This window comes from Musa acuminata, chromosome BXJ1-9 (genome assembly GCF_036884655.1).
Source record: "Musa acuminata AAA Group cultivar baxijiao chromosome BXJ1-9, Cavendish_Baxijiao_AAA, whole genome shotgun sequence".
Taxonomy (NCBI): Eukaryota; Viridiplantae; Streptophyta; class Magnoliopsida; order Zingiberales; family Musaceae; genus Musa; species Musa acuminata.
Window position 1 is genome coordinate 7,456,890 of NC_088335.1, and position 21,697 is coordinate 7,478,586.

At 38.8% G+C, this 21,697-nt stretch overlaps 2 protein-coding genes and 1 long non-coding RNA gene across 3 annotated transcripts; all 3 read right to left on the bottom strand.

Moving 5' to 3' along the window:
- Nucleotides 1-1,380: 1,380 nt before the first annotated feature.
- On the bottom strand, nucleotides 1,381-4,574 carry LOC135592891 (protein neprosin-like). Its single transcript, XM_065082615.1, has 7 exons — nucleotides 3,685-4,574; nucleotides 3,201-3,287; nucleotides 2,873-3,127; nucleotides 2,592-2,756; nucleotides 2,432-2,485; nucleotides 2,171-2,317; nucleotides 1,381-2,053 (listed from the first exon to the last, which is right to left on the bottom strand). Exons 1-7 carry the CDS (start codon nucleotides 3,850-3,852, stop codon nucleotides 1,676-1,678), a joined length of 1,254 nt encoding a protein of 417 aa, XP_064938687.1. The 5' UTR covers nucleotides 3,853-4,574; the 3' UTR covers nucleotides 1,381-1,675.
- A 4,744-nt stretch (nucleotides 4,575-9,318) lies between these two features.
- Nucleotides 9,319-12,905, bottom strand: LOC135592892 (probable serine/threonine-protein kinase WNK9). Its single transcript, XM_065082616.1, has 7 exons — nucleotides 12,463-12,905; nucleotides 12,304-12,341; nucleotides 11,961-12,188; nucleotides 11,615-11,835; nucleotides 11,366-11,523; nucleotides 10,826-11,261; nucleotides 9,319-10,735 (listed from the first exon to the last, which is right to left on the bottom strand). Exons 1-7 carry the CDS (start codon nucleotides 12,535-12,537, stop codon nucleotides 9,600-9,602), a joined length of 2,292 nt encoding a protein of 763 aa, XP_064938688.1. The 5' UTR covers nucleotides 12,538-12,905; the 3' UTR covers nucleotides 9,319-9,599.
- A 3,118-nt stretch (nucleotides 12,906-16,023) lies between these two features.
- On the bottom strand, nucleotides 16,024-21,649 carry LOC135594247 (uncharacterized). The gene is made up of 2 exons (XR_010480046.1): nucleotides 21,334-21,649; nucleotides 16,024-16,269 (listed from the first exon to the last, which is right to left on the bottom strand). It is a non-coding gene; the product is annotated as an uncharacterized LOC135594247 (long non-coding RNA).
- Nucleotides 21,650-21,697: the final 48 nt, after the last annotated feature.

The following is a 21,697-nucleotide window of genomic DNA, read 5'->3' on the forward strand; positions in this document are numbered from 1 at the left end:
GGACAAAGGCATCAGCATTAAGTTTTAATGAAGTTGTTTCTCTTTTACCTTTTATTTTTTTTTTCCTAAAGTATCTTTTGAGGCTAATCATTGTATTGTGGTATCTTTTTGGGCTAATCATTGCATTGTGTGGCAACAGTAGAGTCTTAAAGCATAGTTTACTTAGCTTTGTGGAAGGCTTTCAAAAAGGTTTTATAAATACTTCCATGTGTTGTTTCCTCCACCATCTTTTCAGCATCATAACACAGTCAGGTGCAGTTGTCTCATCTTCCCTTTGTCCAATACTTAGCAGCTTGGAGCAGATTCATGGAACTCAAGCCAAGCTGCAGATTCAGACACAGAGTTCTACATTCATTTTGTTTCTGAGTTACAGTAGTCTGGATTTGTTTTAGGCCAATTACTATGCCAGAATCCATTGCAAGCATGTTGTAGCAGCAATACTACTTTGGCATTAGTGGAAGCTTTTTGTTCTTTGAAGTTGAATTGGGTCGAGAATATAAATTCTCTAAAAGATCAAGAATGTGGATACATGTAGATTAGTTGCTGCTTGTATACTAAATTCTTGGCTTTTCTTGTCTAATTTGAGATGCATGATTGGCACCATCATTAAGCATGCACTTTGAGCATATACTGTCTGTTTGTGTTTCTTAAGCTCACACATCAAGATCAATGTTTATGTTTTTAGGTCTTTGTTCTGATCAATTACTTGGCTCTGATTCATCTTATTCTCCTGTATACAAAGAACATAGGATCCAAAAGGCAACAGTTCACAGCAATGGAACCTCTGCAAACATGAGAGGTCAGTAGATATTGTCAATTCATGCAATAACATGAACTTATTGGATTCATTTCGCATGCCACTTTTACTGACAAGCTTCTGTGGAGAGCTTCTTCAATGCAATCATTCAAGTGCTGATGGCTGATGAAGAACACAGGAATCCTCTGCCAACTTTTTTTCTCACACTTGGGTCACACCATGATTGATTTCTGATCCACCATCTTCTCCATTTCCACAGAATCTTTTGGATTTGAGAGTTATTAATTCTTTGTTCTCACTTTAGTTCAAAGTTTGAATCAAGTTTTCTACATCAAAGCTAGCTATGGAACAAAAAGATAAAAGAGTTTGGTGGTGGGGGAGCAAAGGAGATGAAGGAAGCCATTAGAGTGACTCCAATTGACTGCAGTAAAGGTGGTGTTGCAGTATGAAGCTGTGTCAGCTTCTTCACATGCACAGCATCTCTCTAAAGCTCCAAAGATCTTTATTCCATGGTGTCTTCCTTTACAACTATCCACCACCATACCATCTCACAATTGTTTGCATTGGGGTCCCAATCTCCATGCTGCCAATAGCAAAATTCCAATGTGCTTGAGGTCCTCCTCTAACCAATCAATGCACACACAGGTCCATTCACTATCATCTTAGAACTGAACAAGGGACTCAGAGGAGAAAATTACAAATCCAACAAAAGAAACAGATGACAAGAAGAAGACTACCACAAGCCCACAAGCTTGTTCCTCTCAAGAAACCTCACCTCTCTCTCTCTCTCTCTCTCCACACTTCCATGGAAAGAAGAACAAGAAACATAGGGAGCTAAAACACTGATCAAGAGAAGCATCAAGCACTTGCACAACATCCTTCTATGAGTTAAGGAAGGAGGAAAACAGGGAGGAGTTCCTATGGACAATTGGAGTTCCTACCAGGACCTCCATAGTAGAAGTAGTGCCCCCACTGACCACCATTGCCAATCTGCACATCATAGCAGCTGGATTGCTCAGTGAAGGTGCCAACCCCTGTGGGTGTCTTCAGCTTGTTGGAGTCATCTACTATCTGGATGTTCCTGAAGTAGCTGGCCTTGCCAAATCCTTCTCCAGGGAAGTGGCCACTGCCCATGGCAGTGGAAGTGTGCTCACCATCTGGTTCCGAGTTCACGACCTCTCCTCCCCACTCTATCATGGAGGCACTGTCTGCAAGGTAGGAGAAGAGGAAAGAAGGCCAGTAACCTAGCACATAGTCATTCCCAAACTGCATCCACCAATGCCCTTCCCTTGGATCCTGCTCAAATCATAAAAACCCTTGCCATTACTAAAAGGACTAGTGAACCTAAAGGCACAAAAGGCTGCAGCAATTCTCTGCTGCTTTCTGCATCAATTGCATGAGTTTTGTCTTCACCTTCCAAACAAGTATACTGATATCATATTGGGAACCACCATATCTAGAAATGGGGTAGATTGTGGCACCCATTGCAATCTCACTGCTGATCTGAATGAACCCAGAGCAGAGCAAGTTGTAGCAGCCAGTTGCTTGATAAGAATCACTCTAAAGTTTGACAGAGGAAACATATATTAGCAGCTATCTAACTGCAAAAGCAGTAATAAGAAGCACAATCTTACGAGGTAGGATGAGGAGGTAGTAAGAACAGTGGCAACTTACAGTCCAGTAAGTGAACAATCTTGTGTTATTATCCCCATACAGATCTGGACTCACCTGATTTTTAGCATACCAAGAGAAATTAGTGCCTGAGGATGTGTTTTTTGAGTTGCACAGAATCAAAATTTACTGCATGTTTAATGGAAGTACGACAGAAGAACACCTGCCAACCAGCTTCAATGCTGTTGAGGTCCTCCCCAAAGGAGCCCCCCAGGATCCAGAGCTGAGAGAGACTGAATTCATTTGCCTGCTGAATCTTGGGTTCCCACACATTAATGGTGGCCTTGGCTCCATAGTATGTATCCCCCTCTACATAACCAATTGCATGCTACTCACAAAGACCCAAAAGAGAGCAGATGAGAAAGGGGTTGTGAAAGCTAGGAAGCAGCAGTGGTGGTAGTAGTAGCAGAACCAGTGTTTCTCCCTCTTCTTCACCCACCGTACCTGATGGCCACTCTCACTGAGAAGGTCAGGGTCAACAGACAGTGGATTTGGGATGCTCTTGTGCTTCTTCCTCCCATACTTCCTGATGGAGCTGGCCTTCAGCACATCCTTCCTCCTTGTCCTCCTGATGGGGATGGTGTTCTTAGGGCATCTCCCATGCTGATGCCACAGCTGAGACAGGGGAGGAGTTCTCTTCTGTGAGGCAACCTTGTTCTCACCAAACTGCAGGCCTTCTGGGTGAAAAGCTGGCCTCATCTGATGAACTTGAATTCATAAGTATGAGCTGAGAGAGGCTAAATTGGGGAGCGAGAGAGAGAGAGAGAGAGACCTGGATTGTGTGGTTCTTGAGGGAAGGGTGATCAAAGGCTGGCTGGTGAGAGATGTGCACACAGTCTATGAGATCTCCATCTGGGCTCTGCATATGATTTCCGATCAATTTTAGTTTTACTGACAACAGTGATAACCATAATATGAACCATTCTAGTGTTCAGTGGCCAACTAAAGAGGGAATGAAGACATTGTAAGAAGAGGAGGAAGAAGAAGCCATACCATGCAAGAATGACAAGAAAACCTAAAAGAGATGAGATTTACAATGCGTCTGAAGAAAATTTAGTTACAGAACTGGACTCTTGAAGTGAAATTGATGCTGCATTTCTCCCAAGGTGTTGGATTTGCCATTAAAATCAAGAAAAAAACACAGAATTCCTTGGATGAGCAGCCGAGACCGAGCTTCTCGGGCATTATTGTTCTTCAAGCAACTTAATGTGGAAGGAAAGGAAGGAAACGCATGAAAGAAGGGAGAAAGGAGCGACCTTGATGCTCCTGACGGCCCGCTTGTTGAGCCTCCTGAGGTGGCGCTGCACCTCCAGCCTCCGCTTCACCGGCACCTGTCCTCTCCCGGCCTCGGCACACGATAAGCAGAGCGCCATGGTCAGCAGCAGCCACACCACCCACCGCCTCGAGCTAACGTCCGCCGCCATCTCTCTCTCTCTCTCTCTCACTCTGATCTCTTAATTTGACTGTTTTCAAAGTCTCAGCGCCATTTCTACTCCTTCCTTTTCTACCATTGTCTTTCTTCCATCTCTCTCCTCTGCTTCCTGATGACTTATGTGTCTAATTGTATTCCTTCTCTCTCCGTAAGTGAAGTGGAGTCGAGTGAAGCAGCGCTGACGACCAGAAAAGAGGCGCATGCGTCTCTCTCTCTCAAATGTCGAATGCGCTAATATATTGTTCACTGTCGTCTTCTTCTTCTTCTTCTTCCCAGTGGTGGGGGCGATGTAACTGGAGCTCCGCTCTCTCTCTCTGTGCGCTCGCCTTTTCCCCTCCCTTCGAACTCTTTTTTACTTCTCCCAACGACGGCTCCTTCCCCTCTCCTCCATCTCACTGCGACGCCACCTCGTATTCGTATCCCAACATCGACCCCATGCCTGCCGTCAGTGCAACACGCGTCCGGTCAAGGTGGACGCTGCTGCAGTCATGGGCGGTTCTCTTGTTTCCGAACTGCATGGTTGTGCGGGATCTGACGCGCACGAATTCTGATGCCCGCTGCCACCAGAATTAAAGGAAGAAGAAAGGCGGAGAAGGCGTTCGATCGATGAGATGTTTGTGCGTGCAGCAGATCATATTCTTTTACTCCACATCATGTCTCCATGCTCTCATTCTCCGTGTCACAAACGTGTTCTCTGAACGATGCAGTTGAACAGCACATGTTCATCGTCAAGCCAAGTCACACAGAGTGATTGATACCAGACAAAGCTGGTGGTGTCCTGCGCTATAAATTCTCACACATGGCTCCTCGGCAGACTTCCATGGCCGTGTGCGCTTTGACCATGGGATGCTGGAAGAGCTTCTCCATTATTGATGTCCATGTTACCTTCTACATGATTGCCTTCAAAACATGAGCTGCAACGCAGATTAATGACAGCATGTTGTACTTGAGCCAAAGCTGTGATGTCATGGAATGTAATCTCCCACACAGGGAACCTTCTCATGACTGCTGTTCTTGGCGAAAACAGAGCACAAGGAAATAATTGCTGCAAGCTTGTAGGTAACTTTGGGTTTCACTCTCCTCTGTTGATAGAGTTGGTTCTGATAATATTAACACATGCAAATGGTTGAAAGCTTAGAGGTTGAGTGGGTTATATTGTGGCATTGTTGGTGTAGTCGTCGTTACCTCTACTGCTTTGGACTGTGGAGGGTAATGTTGTGTCTGCTTCATGCAACATAGGTTGGGCCACTCTCCACTATTATTACTTTCAATGGAGCCACTAAAAAGATTCTCATCTTTGATCTCTTCCAACGCTTTTTTTCCTCATTTCAATTTGTTTCAAGATATGATTCACTTGGTACAAATAATTGAAAGGAAAAGGTGATTCTTTTAGCATATCAAACCTGGCACTCACAAGTCCCCACCTATACTTTATTGTTCCATCCCTTTTTTCTGTCATGGATGGTAGTATGAAAGCTAGGAAAGCTCCTTTTTGCAAGGAGATGAGTAGGAGGATCTTATCACATTTCATCCATTCATTTTCTGTTTCCTCTTTACTTCTAATAGTGCATTCTATCTACCATATTAGACTTTTGTCATTGATGAATTCATCAGCACTACTAGTGTGGGAACCTTGTGAGTGTCAACCATGATATTGCTGAACCAAGTATCCCGAGGCACATTATTATATTATCTGAACAGAGCTACATTTAGCAGTCTGAATAGTATCCTCATCATAATAGAGGGATTTGGATTAGTGGTTTGATTATATGCTGTCCTAATTCATGGTACTTCTAAACTTGTTTTTTTTTTAATTTCAATGTTATATATGGGATTCACATAATTTCATTGAATTTTTTTTATCATATTAAGGTTTTCATGCTTGTTTTACATTGTTTTATGAGCTTTATGGACTTCATATTGATTCATTTGATTTTGTACCAATTGTGGATTAGGATGAGCTTCTATTAGGTTTTGCCTACAGTTAAAGTAAGGTGAGTTGTTAGCAATGCAGAGTTTAACTCAGAATATGAAAATTAAGATGCATGTGGAACTCATACAGATAGAGAACTAAGATGATAAAATCTGTGCTGCAGCAATCATGAATGTAAATATGGAGATGTATATTTGTTGCCATACCTTCTTTCTTTGTAGCATCACCTTCAGGATTAAATTGATGGTGATGAGGTAACTGTAGCTAAAACACATCCTAGATATGTGGATTAGACCTCCATGAATCAAGGTGTATATCACACAAGGTGTTGGTGGCATGATGAACCAAGTAGCAAAACATGCATGACTGCAACAAGAATATAACTTGCAAGCTTCCCATATCAGACTGATGGTTCTTGTGTTGTGTCTCCAAATTCTAATGGCTGGAGTGCACCAACACTAGCTAGATGGAATAGCCAGCTGCATCCACTTACTCATCACTGAATGATTGACTCAACACTATGCTTGCCAACTCTCAGCTGGATCCTGATGAGATAAAAGAATGTTATCTTCACAATACTTCCTTCATCATGCACTATAAACACAAAAAAGAAGTAAACTATATGATATGGCATATTATATTATGCAATAGATTTGCTAGTCCTTGAGGCAATGAGAAAGAGATCTTATTGACAGCCCAAGTTCCTCAAGATGCAACCCTACCCAGCACAATGATTGAGTTGGGTTGGACATGCTAAGTTTGAGCCAATCTTACATAGGCTCTGTTTGCAGCATAGAACCTCAAGAGTTGCAGAAACACTTTTAGAGCATCACAGGTCTACTTCTAAGGAATTTGCAAACAACTAAATCTTCTGCACATATATATGATGCTCATAAACTTCTGACTCATTTGGAACAGTGATTCATTAGGTTCCAATTTTCTTAGACCTTCTGTTGAATATTGAATTCATCAGTGCAAGTGAATATATGGCCTGGAAGTAGCAGGTTTTTCCCTTCCTCCACCTACTGAAGAATGATATGCTGAGTTGCAAACTGTGTGTCACTGTCATGGACACTCGAACGAATAAGTGGTCGCAAACTGTGAATTCATTTCGCCCGGTATCTTGAAGTGTCAACTATCCAAACTCTGCAAAGGTATCTGCATTCAACTAGATGATATGAATGCTTAAGCATATTATCTTTTTCTTTTTGAAAATATTTGATTTGGATTCTGTTCTGGCATTACATTCAGAAACTTATCACATGGTAATATATGATCTTTGGTTAGCATAATTCGTGTAGATGATTGGACACTGAGCATCAAGAAAATTCTGTGACCAAATCCTGCAGAAGGATTAGTTTATGCTGCATCAATTGCGCACATGATCCATGCATCCAGAGTTAAAAGAAGCTTTTGGGAAAAATAAAGTTGGAGAAGAAAGCTTGCGTGACCGATGCCAATTGAAGTGTTTCCTTCCTCATCTTGTAAAGTTTGGTGTGTGGAGGAGTCTTCAAACTGATGTTGAATCCTGCTGCTTAACTTTGACCAAATTATTGGTGTCATTATCCAATGAACAACCACCTTTTGACAAATGATATGGACCAGAATTAGGATTGAGCTTGCTAAATTTTCTGCATTCTTCTTGCTCTAACTAATCTTAATTATAATTTTAGACCTAAAGGTTAAGAAAGGACGCAGAATCTTCATCTTCTTCCTATGAGCTGTGAACCTGCAAACACTCTGTGGTTTCTATGTTAGAATAGTTCCTACAGCACTTCAATGTGCAACTACTGTGGTTAGTTAATGCCAAAGCAATTAGGCAAACTCACTATCACAGTTAAGGCCTTCTCTTCTTAGATCAGACAACCTCACTGTTCGGTCTCTTTCTTCCAGAGTTTGATGGGAACACATGAACAGTACGTTTCTAGATTGCCTAACACTTGGCCAAGCCATAAATTGGAAGGAAGAAAAGCACAAGCTAACACCACCCTACCTAACCAAACCACAAAGTGAGAGCAGCTTTTTCATTGCTGAACTTTCCACTCTTAAGCTCATGATCTCATCTTTCCTTCCTCCACAGAGAAAACATAGTTGCTGTGATGTATGTGACCTAAACCTTCCATCAACTCTGTGCATAAACTTACATGACCTAATTCATGTTGATTTTTCTATCAAAACTGACAAAAGATATTGACCTGCCTGTCTGAACTTGGACAATGCATATAAGCCATGCACATCTCAGCATATCTTGAGTGCAACACTGAATCATCACCAGGTAAATTGCAAGAGGCTTGCACTCCTAATTTTCTAATGAGAGATCTGTTGTTGCTACAGGAGATGCAACTGAAGAAGATTAATCTAATGTAGCTTGTTTAGTTGAAGCATCAGTCTGATACCAGTTTCAGTAATCTATTCGATTGATATCATCGAGTTATACGTTTCCAGCGGTACATAATCGAGCATATCGTCATTAACATCTTTGATTGAAACCTATTAGCCCTACAAGCCTGTGAAGATTTGAGCTCCATTAATTGAAAGCAGATGCCCTTTGTACGGTTCTGTACTACTAACAAAAGCTGAAGACTTTACTCAGCTAATGCTGGCACTTTCATGAGATAGATTCTAAAGAGGTGGTGAGATCAGAACGACTATAAGATAGTGTTTGATGATAATATAGTATATGAGCATGCACATCAAGACATGTGATCAGCAAACAAGATGGATTGGCTTTTGATGCAGCAGCCTTCATGGAACACATGTTATGATTGCATGCAAGCAGGCAAGAGGAAGTGCTCTTTGTTCCCTCCTCTCTCTATTTATGACAGAGATTCCATGAAGCCTACCTTTCTTCTCTGCTATCCACCCCAGCATCAATTGATGCTTATCACCATATCACAAAGCCCACTTCTGAAACTTCTTGTCACTTTCATCTCATTCAACTGTGAACCTTTTTAACTATCGCTTTCCATCAATTTCCTTATCTCTGTGCAGCATCACATTGTTTAAGACTTCCTTCGACAGCTTCGTTCCTAAACAGCTGTAGATGAGGAGTTGCTTGGCTAAACTGGAACTTGCATGAGTTGGAAAGGAGATAGCATGTGATGATAACTGGGACATACTGAGAGAGACAGCAAGGATGACAGGGGGCTGATGCAAATCTGAATAGTTTCTACCTCTTGACCGGCCATTCATTGGCTGACCTGTGCCAGTCAATGAAGGCCAGCTTCGATCTCCTGTAGAAGGTCAATGAATTGTTCAATTCAATGTTGGCAGTCCACAGAGAATAGTGGATGGATTTCACTGGAAGTACTGGGAATTCATTCAAATCCTAGTTTCAGTAATTGGCTGATTTCTTTGATGATTCAGATGGTTCTGTGATCAGCTTTCAGCAAGAATTATGGACTTAAACAATAGCCGGAGATATAATATGTATGAAGATTAGGGCCAGTTAAGCTATTTGGAGTAGAACAGAACAGAAAAAGAGTCAACATTGAGCTCCGCATAGCTGTGGTAGAACCATGAAAGTGAACAGAATCAATAAACTCAGTTGAATGTTTCTCATGCCCCTGGGCAAATCTTATGATGTTACATAAGTTAGTATATTGCAGTATGCCTTCCTAAAGATTACAATCTTTGATTGTCCTCTCGCATAAATAAAGTTACATAGACTCATGAAGGGATACACAACAACAGGACATTTCACTTCAGCTCACCAATCCTGCACAATAGTTGCAGGCGAACAGCTGAAAGTTCAGCTTAAGTAATATACAATCTGTCAGTGTGGATGTAAAAAATAATGATACATACTAAGCATCCACGGCATCAACAGGGAGCGACTTAGTTCTGGTGAGAGCACTTGGCATGACGGCTCCAGCATAAAAGTTCTTTGCTGCGAAAAAAAGCTCAGTGCAGCCTGTGGAGTTCACCTCACAATTTCTATCCCTTGGTGATTCCAAATTGGTGCATTTTCTCGAGCGAAACCCTGAAGTTACATCAGCAGGAACCATATTAATCATGGTGGCCTTGTCTGTGTCACTTCGAGGGATATGGAATGAATTATGTTTCCCCAAATGGAAGGACTTCATCGTCAAATTTTCATCTGGAAAATGTAAAGGTTTAAGAAGTGAGGAACCTGAAAATCCATTTTGTTTGCTTCTTTCCCCATTGCCAGACTCTAGGGATGGATGCAATTCTCTTTCCGATCCTCCTAACTGTTGATGGCTTTGTTCTTGTGGCTCCATTTGGTACCTTGCCTTGAGCCATCTCTGGTCCTGTCTGATCTCATTTTCACAATGATCGAGTTTACTGGATTTTGTAAACTGGTGACTAAATTCTGGTAAATCAGCACACTGTTGCTGGTGAGATCCTGAGTATAATTGATCCGAAGATTGACTCGAGTCTCTTCTTTTGTAGTCATCCATGTATATAACCTTTTCATCCTTCACTGTCGGGTCCAATTGTTCACACTCTTCGTCAGAGTGATTAGACCTTGATGCTAGAGAGCCAACATCAGGTCCATCTGATTGGCTTGTCGATAGCATAGGTGCTCCCTCAGTCACACAAAGCTCAGTTTCCTCAACTTGGTATGTTACCTCCTCAAATCGGCCATGCATTTCAGCACAGTCAAAGTGGCAGCAGTCAACTGATTTCATGTTAGCGTGGCATGGATTTTTCAACGAGTGATAGTCTAGAAGTGAAACACATGATGAAACATTGGGGGCACAATTCTGGCAGAAGGTAGTTGTAGGAAATCCTGAAAATTCTTCTATTCCTGGACCTGGCTGCCACTCTGGTACCAAAGAAGCCACCTCTTCATCGATCATATCTGCTATTCTTGTCACATCATAATCAATTATATCTAATTCTGTTACCATCTCTGTGGCGACACTCAATGCAGTATCAGCTTCAACGTCAAAGAGAAAATATATATTTCGTACACAGTCTGCAAAATGAAAGGAAAGCAAGTTGTTAGTTTCCTATTTACTGCATGAAAGAATCAATATGACAAAGCAATTTCTTAAATCGGTATTACCATCTTTGTCTGAAATCCTTAGCCTCAAATAGATGTTCCCATCTTCCCTTCTCTTACCCTTAATAGTAATGTCCACATTAGAAGGTTGCTCATCTTTGTAGCTATTGAATAGTTCATTTCTGTGCACTTGCACATTGGCGGCATCATAGTCCCAACCATTCATCAATTCTGTTTCGTTATGGAAACTATTCGAGAACTCATTGGTAAACAAGGACCCGTTACTTTGAATAAGTTCAAGGGAAGGTTGCCTCATAATATGACCCATAGTGCTAATGTGTCCATCATCATAAGTTGAACCAAGATCATCGACTCGTAAAAAGGGATCATCAAGCAGCTCCCTTGCAGAAAGCCTCTTGGATGCTGTGGCAAGGCATTTTTCAACAAATTGCCTAACGTCAGGATCCCTCACTCTATACAATGCTTCGGGTTTCGTCCCCTAGTGACAACATAAATGCTATCCTCACTGAGATTATTATCATAACGAGAAGCTAAAGTGCATAACAAGTGCTAGAACTAGTTCCGAAAGTTGAGGTTCCTTACAGAGATGACTTTCTTGTATATCGCCACAGGGTGGGTGCATTCACTGTACGGGTATTCAAAAGTGACCATCTCCAAGACACACATCCCAAATGAGTATATGTCTACTAATTCATTGTATTCCTCCTCGTAAACCTCCGGAGCCATAAATTCCGGTGTGCCTGTGAGATATAAAAAATAAAAATCATATGAAATTGATACACATCATAGAAAATCCTTATAGTTTATCATCGGTGCCTATGGTAATCATACCTACACAATGGATAGCATGTGATTTCCGGAGTATGGCAGCGAGGCCAAGATCACCGATCTTGACCTCGCCTTGATTCCCGTTAATGAAGATGTTGTCGCACTTGAGGTCCCTGTGGATGATAGGGGGATCATGGCTGTGGAGGTAGAGAAGGCCGCTAAGAATCTGCCTACACCAGTGCTTCACTGCCCTGATATTGACCCTTCTATGCTTTTGCCTATACCTATCCACACATTATATGATGATTTAGCATAAAATTTCTAGTCCACAAAAAATGCATGATTTATTAGATCCACCATCTCAATAAAATGAAAGGGAGGAAGAAGAAGAAGAAGCATATCCACTTACTGCCTGAGAGTGCCAGAGGTGAACAGCTCAGTGACAAAATTGATGTTACCCTCAGAGGTGTCAACCCAGGAGGTGTAGAACTTCATAATGTTCTTGTGCTTCAAGGTCTTGAGAAGGTGGATCTCACAGTACAGCCTCTCCAGGTTCTCAGGGCTCTGCAGGAAATCATACAGCTTCACCTGGTTCCAGGCAACCTCAATCCCTTCATACTCATCGAAAGCCCTATAACTGGCAAGAAAAATTCTTTGATGAGAAAAAAAGGCCCATAAATCAAGGAGAAGCAGAGTGCTGCTTCAAAATCTAATTATGTGAGCAGATGAGTAACAGGTGAAAGTGACCATACACTGTCTTTGATGCCCCCTTGCCAAGGATGTCATTGTACTGCAGAGAACCAAACAAAGAGATGAACACACAGCCCAACATAGGAACTCCACAAAAGCATTAGCCAAAAAACCAAAGAGGAAGATGAGGAAAAATTGAAGGATTGGTCTTGTGCAAGTACCCTGCCATATCTTCCGGTGGGATCAACCTCAACAAAGTCAGGGTAATCTGGGTGTTGGACTTTACCATCCATCATTCTGTTTGTCCTCCTACAGCCTGTGTTTGCTGATTCCTTCCTGGAAGGACCATGTAAGGGGGAAAAAGAAGGAGAGAGAGCTGCACCCAGGCACCAGTTGCAGAACTCTGATCTCTGACAGCTGGGTGGAGGATGGAGGAGGAGATGTGGGAGTTGCAGGCAGAGTAGGTGAAGGATGATGGGTGGGGGGAAGAAATGGGAGCAGGGAATCTAACTTGTAGATATAGAGAAAGCTTAAATGAGGTAGGGAGAAAGGGGGTGGTGTGTTTGGGAGATTGGCTGAGGGAGATTCACCAAACATGAAGAAGATTTTTGCAACTCAAACCACAACATAGTCCATATTTTTTCTCCATACACAGAGAGAGAGAGAGAGAGAGAGAGAGATGCCATCCAAAGGACAGAGAAGGACAAATGAAGGGTCCTTTGTTGTATCCCATCATTCTCTCTTTTTAGTTATTTCATTCACATAAATTTTAAATTACATATATTATTTATCCATGTCAATTTTAGAAGATTTCTTGGGAGAAAGCCACAGGTCTTAAGTTTTGTCTCATTTTCAGAAATAAGCTCCAACTAATTATAAATTTTATTATAGACTTGTAGATTTCATAAAATAATTTCTTTGAGAGCTTAAATTGTTTTGGATGAACTTTAGCATATTTCAAAATAAAGGATAATGAATCATCTTTTCTTTCTTGTTGAGTCTTAAATATAGGTTTTTATATTTGGAACAATCTTATGGCATTTGTATTTATTTATTGTGAAATAATGAGAGTCTAGAAAGGTGAGGGGGTAGGGAGTAATTTTGGTTCATGCATCAGAACAGCTTCGAGCAGTTCAAATTCCCACCCACCAAATTTGTGAACCTTAATAGAGGGTTTCTGAGATATTATAAGATAATTTGTATGAGAATATGAGTCATCTTAGCATTAAACTTAGCATCAATATAGTAATTTAAGGTTTGGATATTCAAATAAATGTTATATATATAAGTTGATTAGTGGGTTATAATAATAATAATAATAATAATAACTTTGCCAACTTAGATTTCTCATGCTTTTACAACTAAAGGGATAAAGAGGAATAAAATTATACTCATTTTCTTCTTTTGTTTGGTATGTTGTTAATTTGTTTTTCTCTTTTAATAATGTGCAACCTCCAAAATGTGATAATGTGTTGTTGTCCTTAGAATTGAATTGATGTGTTTGCTTTTCTTCAGAAGATATTATTCATGCATTGATCTGAAAGTTTGGAAATATATCACAGATAAGTTGAAAGAGTGAAGTCTCTTCCAATCACAAGAATGACAAGCATGAAGTATTCAATGACCAAATAGCTTTTTTTGTTTGTCTGCATTAATCTCTTAGACAGCTGCATGTGATGCATAGTTTTCTAGTCATACAAAGTGGCTAACTATTGTGGTAAATGCCAAAAGAACCACTTTAAATTTAGGGTTCCAATTAGACCACCAACTGATCCAATAAATCTCATGTATTTGACAGCTGAAAACCAGTCATAATGCTAATCGAATTTTTAAGAATATTTTTGATCGATTGAACTTTATGCCATATGACGTCATACCTATATACTTAATTTTATTTACATGAATACTACGATGTTTGATTATCAGAAAATCTATATACTCCCCTATGTTTCTTTCTCTTTGAAGTAAATAAATAAATAAATAAATAAAAAGTGATCAGAAAAAAAAAATGATGATATATTTTCCTCGTACAAGCAAGCAACAACGGAAACAAACAAGTAACTACTAATTAAACGAACATAGTCTACCCAAATATTTTTGGGTCGAAGCCGTTAATACGACATGCTATGTCATGAATAGGATTCTAGTAAATGTTTCGTACTTTAAAGTTTTCGATTGTAAATGTTTTATCTTGAATGAAAAAGATGTTTTACGAAAGTTTGATACAAAATCTAATGAAAACATTTTTCTTGGTTATTCAATGATCAATGATCAAAGTTTCTATGGTCGTAATATATATATGTATATATATATATATGTATTTAAAAATATAATATTATATTTGTTAAACTAAAAAAAAGAGAATAAATTAGGAAATTATCTTTATGAATCCCCTAAATTGAGAGTTCAATTGGGATCTTCTCAGACTAGTTTAAGACTCAATATATATATATATATATATTTTTTTTTATTTTTTAAATTAATTTTATTAATTAATTAATTTAAATATCGAAGAAATCGGATATACTTAATCAAAGCTGCTTGCCAAACCGCTTCAGTCCAATTCGAGGACGTGTGATAAGCTTAAATACGAGATTACAGTTGGCTAGCAAATTTGAATATAAAATCTTTAATAATCATCTTTAGTTTTATGATAAATATTGTTTCATTAAATCAATGGGTGAGACACGATCTTATTTCTAGTCGATCTCCGCCGCGGTGTTCACGATAGCTGGATGGATGGCTGGGTGATCCTGTCTGGTTGCCGGTCATGGCGCGTGTAGAGAGAGAAAGTACGATACCGATAGCTTCCAAGGGTGAGAGCAGCCAGCAAGGAAGACATCAAGATCCGAGCTTAGTTTCTTCCTCGGTTCTATTGCTTGCAGAAGTACACATCGAAGAGAGAGAGAGAGAGAGAGAGAGGCTGATAGGAATACCGAGAGCAAGAGGAGCCAGTAAGGAAAACATCAAGATCCGAGCTTAGTTTCTCCTTCGATTCCATTGCTTGAAGTACGCATGGAGATTGAGCGAGAGATAGAGAGAGAGAGAGAGAGCACATGGGAGTGGTTGGCTGCACGCCGCGGCGGAGCAAAGAGAGGGTTGTCGTTTAGGACGCGGCGTGGGAGATGCAGTACGGCCGCGCCCGTGCGCCCACGTTCTCTTGCCCGCTCCCCACATGGCAACGCCTGAGCTGATTTGGATTTGACGGATAGATTGGTCCGATTCCATGGGCGACATCATCATATATGGGTCCGACCAAGCCATGTTCCACCGACCACAGTTCCAGTTGGCTCACTTGTCCTTGCTCCCTAAAAGGACCACCCCGTACGGCTCAACCTCATCCCTCCTCCATTTATTTATTTCCAATATATATATATATACATATATCATAATAAAGCATAATAATAAAACTTGAATTTGATACCGGAAAAATCGAAAACAGATATTGACTAATTTATTATTTTTATTATAAAGATAAAAAAATATATATTATATCTATTACTCTCTCAGACCATGTTCTCTTGCCGTTTTGTTCCTAGTATCTCCTCTCACAAATTACTATTAATCTGTGAGGTGAAATATAATAAATAATCAATGACTCTAACAAGTTAATCCAAGTACTGATAATAAAGGTCGTCTTCCTAACCAAAGCACGAAAGGGGTTCATTTACATTCTCCTAGTTTATAACTTGTCTCATGCAGTTCATGGATCTTTGTGGCCATAGGCATCTCAACAATTCAAGAAATCAACACTGATACAAAAGCTTCTGTTTTCTGAGAAGTTTGTTCGGTAACAAGATATAATTGCCTGTCTGATTCAGCACATATGGAAAACATTACAAAACAGTAGCTGTATCAAAAACCAAATCTTCAGGAATTATCAAAACTTCAGTGAGCAACCAAGCTACCTTTTCAACTCGGTGTGGAGGCTTTGAGATTCTTGATCAGCCCCATGCATCTCAATATCTTGCTAGCTGGCATTTGAAACTAGGAAGTAGCTGATGCCAAAAAAGGCATTGATCATCATCCTGATGAAAAAAAGAAAACAAATCAGTCACTTCAAGTGTTAGTAGGGCTCTTACAACTTGCAATTCGGACTTTCACATTGAATTGTCATGGTCACTCTTAATCATCATGATCATAATAAAGAATAAAGAACATAATAAACTAGTTCTTGTTTGCACACGAAAAATGTAACATCCCATATTTATAAAAAAAATAAACTATTGTTATACAAGACTCTTTTTTTCTTATCTTTGAATCCAAAATCTATCCTTATGACGCAAAATATTTTTTTATTAAAAAAATTATATCCTTTTTATGATCATAAGTTACTAAAAAGTCTCCTCTACCCAAGTCTTAGATATATTACAAAGTAATAGATTAATATGAAAATAAAAATAAGATAAAAACACAATAGCAACCAATATACGGGTAGAAACATTCAAAAAAAATCATACAAATAATCTTCAATATTCTTGAAATATGTACAAATATTAATAATTTAATACAAAATGATAATATATCAATCCATTATAAAACTTCTATATCAGAAAAACAATGATGATTCTTATGCTATAAACAAAGTCATGCATCGGTCGTATAATACACATCTCAAATGACATACATAACAGTTAGATAACAAACACGTATATCATACTCGATGGTGTACTATCCTAACAGTGGATGGAGAGACATATTTTACGTGATGAATTCCTCCCAATGGAGAGAATCCATATCGCACTCCCGATAGTGGATGAAGAGATATCCCTCACCAGCTCAAGTGAGGACACATTTCTCCCAACAACGAATAGAAGAACCGCTTAATCATTATGTCTAATTACCCGCTAATCCCTGAAGGGAATCACCCTGCCTGCCCTCGGCAGGGATACACAGTTAACCATGATCATTCATTTATATATGCATCCAAAAAATAGTATGATAAAATATTATAATAGACGACACTTAACGTATAGCCTACTAAACTATGTCTATTGGTGGCTCCGCACTTTGATGGACCCGTAGCTTCTTTCACAGATTGCACTTCCAACATGGAGTACTCAGTATACTCATATATACAACATGATAACAATCACATCAATATTATCAATTTAATAAAAAAAAAGAGAAAACCAATAATCATTTCTAAAAGATATATTCAAATAAAACTTTTAAGTTCATTTAATCATAAAGACATGAGCATCAATCTCTCAATAGTCCTCAATCAGACAGAATCCTAATTGGAATAATCCAATTGACTTAAACCAAGCTCAACTTAATTAGGACCTAATGAGACCAACATCAAATCGTTATAGATATGATCAGAAATCACCCTAGACTAATCTAATTAGATTTGATTGCTTTACGTCCAGTAGGCTTGAATTAGTCAAGTTTGTTTGGAATTGCCCTGAACCAACTTAAACCAATCAAACATGTATGATTTAGTCAACTAACAAACTCAAACCAATAAAGGAAGAGGAAATTAGACTATATCACATAGTGCTAACCCAAATCGAACCGACTCACCTGAGCCTTGGACGGATCACGTGCGTTGCAGATGCCTGTTCCACGTAACAAGTTTGGTTGAGGTGCAATGGGCTGAATAAAGGGATGGCGATGTGTCTAATGACAATTGCATATCTGGGCGAGCCTAGCTTTGCGAGTTGAGCTGAGCCTCACTCACGAGTTAGGCTTAGCCTTACCATCGAATTAGGCCACACTTGGTTTGTAGGTTAGATCATGCCTAATCACATGCCTGGCCACATAAGCTGAATCGTGCTTGGCCACATGAGTTGGGTCGTGCTTCGCCACATGGGTTACATCGTACCTGGCTATATGGGTTGCGTTATGCTTAGCCACATGGGCTGGGTCATGCCTAACCACACGAGTTGGACTATACCTGATCACATAGGCTGAGTTATGTATGACCATATGGGTTGGGTTATACTTGATCACATGTGCTAGGTCGTATTTGGCCACATGGGTTGGTCTGGTCAATCAGGTTAACTAAGGTCAAACCCTAATTTGACCCCTCTTACTAAATTATATTTTAATATTTTCAAAAAGACTTTAAAATATTATAAAATAACAATTAACCTTAAATCCATTCTTTTTCATGAATAAACTAATTTAGATTATGATTTCAAATTTAAAACTAATTAAATCATAAAAATTTACACATAATTCCTTCACATAAATATGTCTAATTAAATGAATTAGAACTATTATTGAATTAATGAATCATTCTAACATCATAATTCAATGATCATTATTTATTAATAATACAATTTTAAAATTAAAACATTATCATACATCACATAAATTATAGCAATTCTAATATCAAATATTTTAAAATATAAATAAAATCTGATAAGAAAAAAAATAGAGGAACCTATCTCTCATAAGGGATCCTTTTCTTCGAGAATTCTATCATTGCCGGGCTCGATGAGGAATGAGAGAAGGAGAGCCCCCTAGAGAATATTAGCTCTCCCCAAAAGATAAATAATAATTTAATTTTTATTTTTAATTTAATTTTATTTTACATTCACACACAAAGATAAAATTATAATATTTATTTCTTATAGTTCATAAAAAAATAAAATTTAAACTATTTACTTTCTAAAAATCACATCACTCATTAGGAAATAAATTAACTAATAATTTAATTAACTAACAAAATTCCTAACTTGTCCACATGATTAAGGAAATCAATTTAATCATTTTATTATATACTACACAAACAAGGAAGTTAATAATTTAAATAAAGCAACACATTATTTATGATAATTTAATTTATGTTAAGGAGAAAAAAATCATCAATGATTACACAAAATAATAATACTTAAAATGTTACTCTAGAAACAAAATTGCCAACAATTCTACGACAACCATGAAGAGTTGATTCCCCTTTGAAAATCAATATAACATATCTTTCTGTTTGTAAATGACAGCTTTTGCAATAACAAAAATCCATGGGCTTTTGTCTCTACAAGGGAAAATGGTTATAAAATACTTTTTGGCAAGCATTCAGGTATATGCACCACACTTGGGAGCCTTTGAGTATAAAGTTATTAGAGATCTTTCCTTTGTCCCAATATGAAACATAATCTATCTTGTGTCACTTGCAGAAGTTGAGAGATCAACCAACTCCCTATCGGATCAGTTCTGGATTCACAAAAAAGCTTTTGGCTTATCACATCAAATAATGTATATTCTCCACAGTCTAATGAGAGACCCGGCTCAAATTAACCTTATGACTGTAGCTTCAAAGCAATATGTAATTCTGGCTTTCTTTATCTAATATAATGGTGATAACAAAATGTACAGTCTCAATATAGAGATGACCACAGCGAATGAAGGATAAGTTCACGGTGAAGGGTGTAAAATCCATGATCTTTTTTCAGTTTAAGACAATCCTAAACAAGCAAGCTTGCAAGTCAATTTGATGACCTGACACAGTAGCTAAAACTTGAAGTCAAACTCAATTTGATCCAATGAATGTAGCAGGTGAAGAAGGCTAATATTATGCAAATTGATCAGTAGTCTATTAGTTGAAGTAAGGATTTGAAACCCAGCCAGACTAGTCGATATCAACTGGCATACAGTGATCCAATTGGAACCAGAACAGATACCAGGCATTTCACCCAGTATCGGTTCGCACAATGGATACAGCCTGTTTTTGATTGGTATCACAAGGTGTGGTCGGCATTATCCTACACCCCTATAAGTATGCCATTGTCCCACTTGTTTGTCTTCTTTCATCCCCTCTTTATCCTCCATTCTTCCACCAGTCGCACTCTTCCTTCTTCTCTTGATTTTTCTCTTTTTTTTTTTTTCAAAATTATCCCCGTTTTCTTCAATTGTCTATAAATAAGCTTGGATTTAGAGCTCTTTTGTATAACTACAGAGTGAATTTCTTTTTATGAAACTTGTTCTTTGGTAGATCCAAACTTTCCTAAACATTTTTATGATATAATTTGTTGAACATGACATATTTAGTACATGTTTATTCTTTTCTGTAGGAAGAGATCACAAAGTTCTTAAATGTTGGAGATTAGCATTTCAGTCAAAGTCATGTCTACAACAATCATCCAATAAAATTTTCATTCTAAACCTACGGTTGCAATTTTTTACATGAAATAATAAATTTATTATGCATAGGACTAATAACCTGACATTGTATGAAAATGTTATGTATTGCAGAATTAAAATGAAAACAGAAAATACATATTGATAAAAACTGCTAAACAAATTATGTGCCACGAAACTTGATTATAGGGTCTTCAAATAATCAATCATCAACATACATGTCTGAGGTCAATTCTCTACCATCTAAATACGACATTATTTGTGTTCATGAGCTCAACAAGCCAGACTGTAGTGCTCGTGCTACATGCAATAAAATATAGGTTGTACCAATCTATGCACAAAAAAGATACAACATATTTGTCAAAGCAATTCACAGATGAGTTCCTGAAAGGGATATCCAAGTAAAGAAAAGTCCATATAATACAACACCACACAGGTGGCTTGCTTAGCAAGATATAACAGGAACTAGGGGGCTTCCATAGGCTGGAACAAATTGTTGAACTCTTACATTTAGGCATTTCATGTGAGAAGATATGAATTTGACTACAAATTTCGAGCACTAAAGGACAGAAGGCATGATTAGAAAATGCAGATGCTATTATAGCTAGAGACAGGTCATGATAGATTTGAGAATATGCTAATGACAAAAGGCAAAAGGTGGAAGGTTCCTATTATTTGTATTTTAAGACATGCTAGATTTACATTTCCAGCATCCCTGTATGTACAGTGTTCACAATCAGCGGTCAAGATTTCTATCCCCAATTCACCACGCATAGCAACCATGGAGATAAACAAAATAGTACTTTTTGGCAAATCTGAAATAGCTGCCCTATTCTTCCACACGTGTTCATGCAACATCAATGCTCTCTATATTCGTCAAGAACATGGAATGTCCACCGATACATCTCAGTTCTTATACAACAATTTTACGCAAAAGGGAACTACGATGACAAGAACCGAATTTTCAAGAACATTAAAAGGGGAAATAACCTAACCCTCATTACCTGTAAGGAAGCAAGCACGACCATAGTCCGCCTTGTGAACTCCAAGGACATCATCCACGCTACTGAGCCAAAGAAGGCGCTAGTTCATCTCTGCCAGAAGCTCGCCACCGAGAGCAAAGATGAAGAAGGGATGAAGCGGGTGGCGGTGGCTGACGTCTGTTTCTTGGGAAAGAGGAGCCTCAGAAGGTTCGTGACGCCACTGACGGAGAGCTGCAGCAACGGCGGAGCTCTCCTCGCATCTCGCCGAGAGGTGGAGCAGCGAATGGTGTGAGCCCGCCGCAGGAAGACGAACGAAATCGTAAATAGAAATAGTCGTTTTCCAAAAAGCCCCGTAACCTGTTGGTATTTTCATCGATTAGGGCTT

Excerpts from the sequence above, each read along its gene's own strand:
- LOC135592891 (XM_065082615.1), bottom strand. The coding sequence starts at position 3,852 with ATGGCGGCGGACGTTAGCTCGAGGCGGTGGGTGGTGTGGCTGCTGCTG. Across the intron at positions 3,288-3,684 it reads GGGCCGTCAGGAGCATCAAG|AGCCCAGATGGAGATCTCAT; the intron begins GTCGCTCCTTTC and ends AATCATATGCAG. Across the intron at positions 2,486-2,591 it reads GCATTGAAGCTGGTTGGCAG|GTGAGTCCAGATCTGTATGG; the intron begins GTGTTCTTCTGT and ends GCTAAAAATCAG.
- LOC135592892 (XM_065082616.1), bottom strand. The coding sequence starts at position 12,537 with ATGATGGATGGTAAAGTCCAACACCCAGATTACCCTGACTTTGTTGAG. Across the intron at positions 12,189-12,303 it reads AAGGGGGCATCAAAGACAGT|TTATAGGGCTTTCGATGAGT; the intron begins GTATGGTCACTT and ends TTTTCTTGCCAG. Across the intron at positions 11,836-11,960 it reads ACCTCTGGCACTCTCAGGCA|GTATAGGCAAAAGCATAGAA; the intron begins GTAAGTGGATAT and ends ATGTGTGGATAG.